Source organism: Corvus brachyrhynchos, unplaced genomic scaffold, assembly GCF_000691975.1.
Source record: "Corvus brachyrhynchos isolate BGI_N302 unplaced genomic scaffold, ASM69197v1 scaffold340, whole genome shotgun sequence".
Classification (NCBI taxonomy): Eukaryota; Metazoa; Chordata; class Aves; order Passeriformes; family Corvidae; genus Corvus; species Corvus brachyrhynchos.
In genome coordinates this window covers 1,193,743-1,196,323 of record NW_008235987.1, presented here as the reverse complement: position 1 = coordinate 1,196,323, position 2,581 = coordinate 1,193,743, and the positions used below count along the sequence as shown (strand labels likewise).

Here is a 2,581-nt window from a genome sequence, read left to right as displayed (position 1 = left end):
GACCCCCCATCGGCACCTCTGGGTCCTCTCTGCCACTACTGGGAGCCGTCTGGTGGCACCCAGCCTGGGCTGGGGGCCAGAGCCTCTCTCCGCTGGCGGCTGTCCAAGAACATGGTGTTTTAATCCGGTTTTCTACACAAACGGGGCTGAGGGATAAAGAAGGAGCAGCTCTAGCAGCGGGGACCCTGCTGGGACATGGCACAGGGGGCTTGGGGTGCATTGTCTCCCATGGGTGCAGCAGCCCCAGGTCTGCCTGTGACAGCACATTTTGGAGCTGCCCATTGTACATGGATGCTACAGGACAAGGGACCTGGGATCCAGCCAAAGTGGGGATGCCCGGGTGACGGTCCCTGTCCCCAAGCCCTCAGTGGCATGTCATGGCTGGCCTCCCACCCAGGTGTCATCAGGACCCTCATCCCCCTGATGCTCCCTGTCTCTCCTTGCAGCCGATCCGTGGGGGAAGATGACGGTCCCAGTGCCCAACAGCACAGCAATGTCGTGGGCACAGCCGGAAGGTGTCATCAGGACCCTCAACCCCCTGATGCTCCCTGTCTCTCCTTGCAGCCGATCCGTGGGGGAAGATGACGGTCCCAGTGCCCAACAGCACAGCAATGTCGTGGGCACAGCCGGAGCTGGAGCCAGAGCCAGAGCTGGAGCGGTCACCCTGCCTGGTCGGCATCGTCCCCATCGTGTATTACAGCGTCCTGCTGGGGCTGGGGCTGCCAGGTGAGGGGGCTGAGGGGGCAGGGGGGGCTGAGGAGAAAAGTCCTTGGGATGGAGGGTCCCCACCTGCTTCCCCCCAACCTCGGGTCTGGCCCCAGTGCTGGGCTGTGCTGCCCGGTCCCAGGGCAGGTGCCACCGCCACGGGGACAGATGGTATTTGCATTGCTTGGGCTGACAACACGGAAGAGATTAATCAGCCCAGCAAATCCCCACAGCACCGGGATATTTATAGCTCCCCCCAGCCAGAGCCTGGGCACCCTCGGGGTCCTGCGTGCTGCGTGGGGGGGCTGTGAGCCCCCAGCTCTCACCTCCACCCATCGCTCCCCTCCCTCCAGTGAACATCCTGACCGCCGTGGCCCTGTCCCGCCTGGCCACCAGGACCAAGAAGTCATCGTACTGGTACCTGCTGGCCCTGACCACCTCCGACATCCTCACCCAGGTCTTCATCATCTTTGTGGGCTTCATCCTGCAGACGGCCATCCTGGCGCGGGCGGTGCCCAGCGCATTCATCCACACCGTCAACGTGCTGGAGTTCACGGCCAACCACGCCTCCACCTGGGTCACCGTCCTGCTGACCGTGGACCGCTACGTGGCCCTGTGCCACCCGCTGCGCTACCGCACCGTGTCCTACCCGCGGCGCACCCGCAAGATCATCGCGGCCGTCTTCGCCGCGGCGCTGGCCACCGGCATCCCCTTCTACTGGTGGCTGGACATGTGGCGTGACGCCGACCCCCCCACGGCGCTGGACACGGTGCTCAAGTGGCTGCACTGCGTCACCAGCTACTTCCTGCCCTGCAGCATCTTCCTGGCCACCAACTCCATCATCATCCGCAAGCTGAAGCAGCGGAGGCGCGCAGGGGGCGGCAAGACCACGGCCCTGCTGCTGGCTGTCACCACCGTCTTCATCGTGCTCTGGGCTCCCCGGACCGTCGTCATGATGTGCCACCTCTACGTGGCCTCGGTCAGGAGGGACTGGCGCGTGCACCTGGCCTTGGACATCGCCAACATGGTGGCCATGCTCAACACCTCCCTCAACTTCTTCCTCTACTGCTTCGTCAGCCAGACCTTCCGCCGCACGGTGGGCGAGGTGCTGCGGGGGCACCCCCGGCACGGCCCCTGCCGTGGCAGTGGCCACTTCCCACCCCCGGCCCTGAAACCACTGAAGCTGCTGGGCAGCACCGCGCTCTGAGCCAGGGCAGTGCCCGGCTGGCAGTCCCGGTACCCACCCAGCCCCACGCATCGCACCGGGGCCTGGGGAGACCTTGCCGTGGGGACAGGCCCCCTCCACGGAGGCAGAGTTAATGCTGGTGGTGGTGGCAGGAGGAGGTGGTTGTGCCCGGACACTCATTTGGGGATTTCGTGGTGCCTGCCTGGCAGCAGCAGCCCGGGATGGGCAGCTCAGCCCCGCCCATGCTCAGCCCCTCACGCAGCACTGGAACTCAGCCAGGGGACTCATCCAGGACGTGCCCCAGCTCAGTGGCACCGAGGGGCTGCCCATGGTGAGGGGTGGAGGGCACAAGTGAGCTCCTGTGAGCCCTGACACGGACGTGGTGCCCGCTGGGTGCCACTCCATAAACTGCCATGCTGAGACCAAAACTCTGCCTGGGTCCGGTTCCCTGCGGGCGGCTGGAACGGGGGCACCCTGCAGCAGCAGCTCTGGCACAAGGTGTCTCTGTCCTGCCCCCCCCCGTGCCTCTGCACGGCTGCCCGAGAGTGCCAGAGGGAGCATCCACAGGATCTGGTGTCCCCGGTAGTGGGGTTTGGACGCTTGGTAAGATCCCAGCTCCTGGCCCCACCCATTAATCCCACAGGCAGCAGCAGCCACGCTGCAGCCCCCCCCCCCCACCACAAGGGGGCG

General features: G+C 65.7%; 1 protein-coding gene across 1 annotated transcript; it reads left to right on the top strand.

Moving 5' to 3' along the window:
- The first annotated feature begins 541 nt into the window (after positions 1-541).
- On the top strand, positions 542-2,553 carry GPR142 (G protein-coupled receptor 142). Its single transcript, XM_008631639.2, has 2 exons — positions 542-726; positions 1,059-2,553. The coding sequence occupies exons 1-2, from the start codon at positions 582-584 to the stop codon at positions 1,910-1,912; spliced, it is 999 nt and encodes a 332-aa protein (XP_008629861.1). The 5' UTR covers positions 542-581; the 3' UTR covers positions 1,913-2,553.
- The last annotated feature ends 28 nt before the right edge of the window (positions 2,554-2,581 follow it).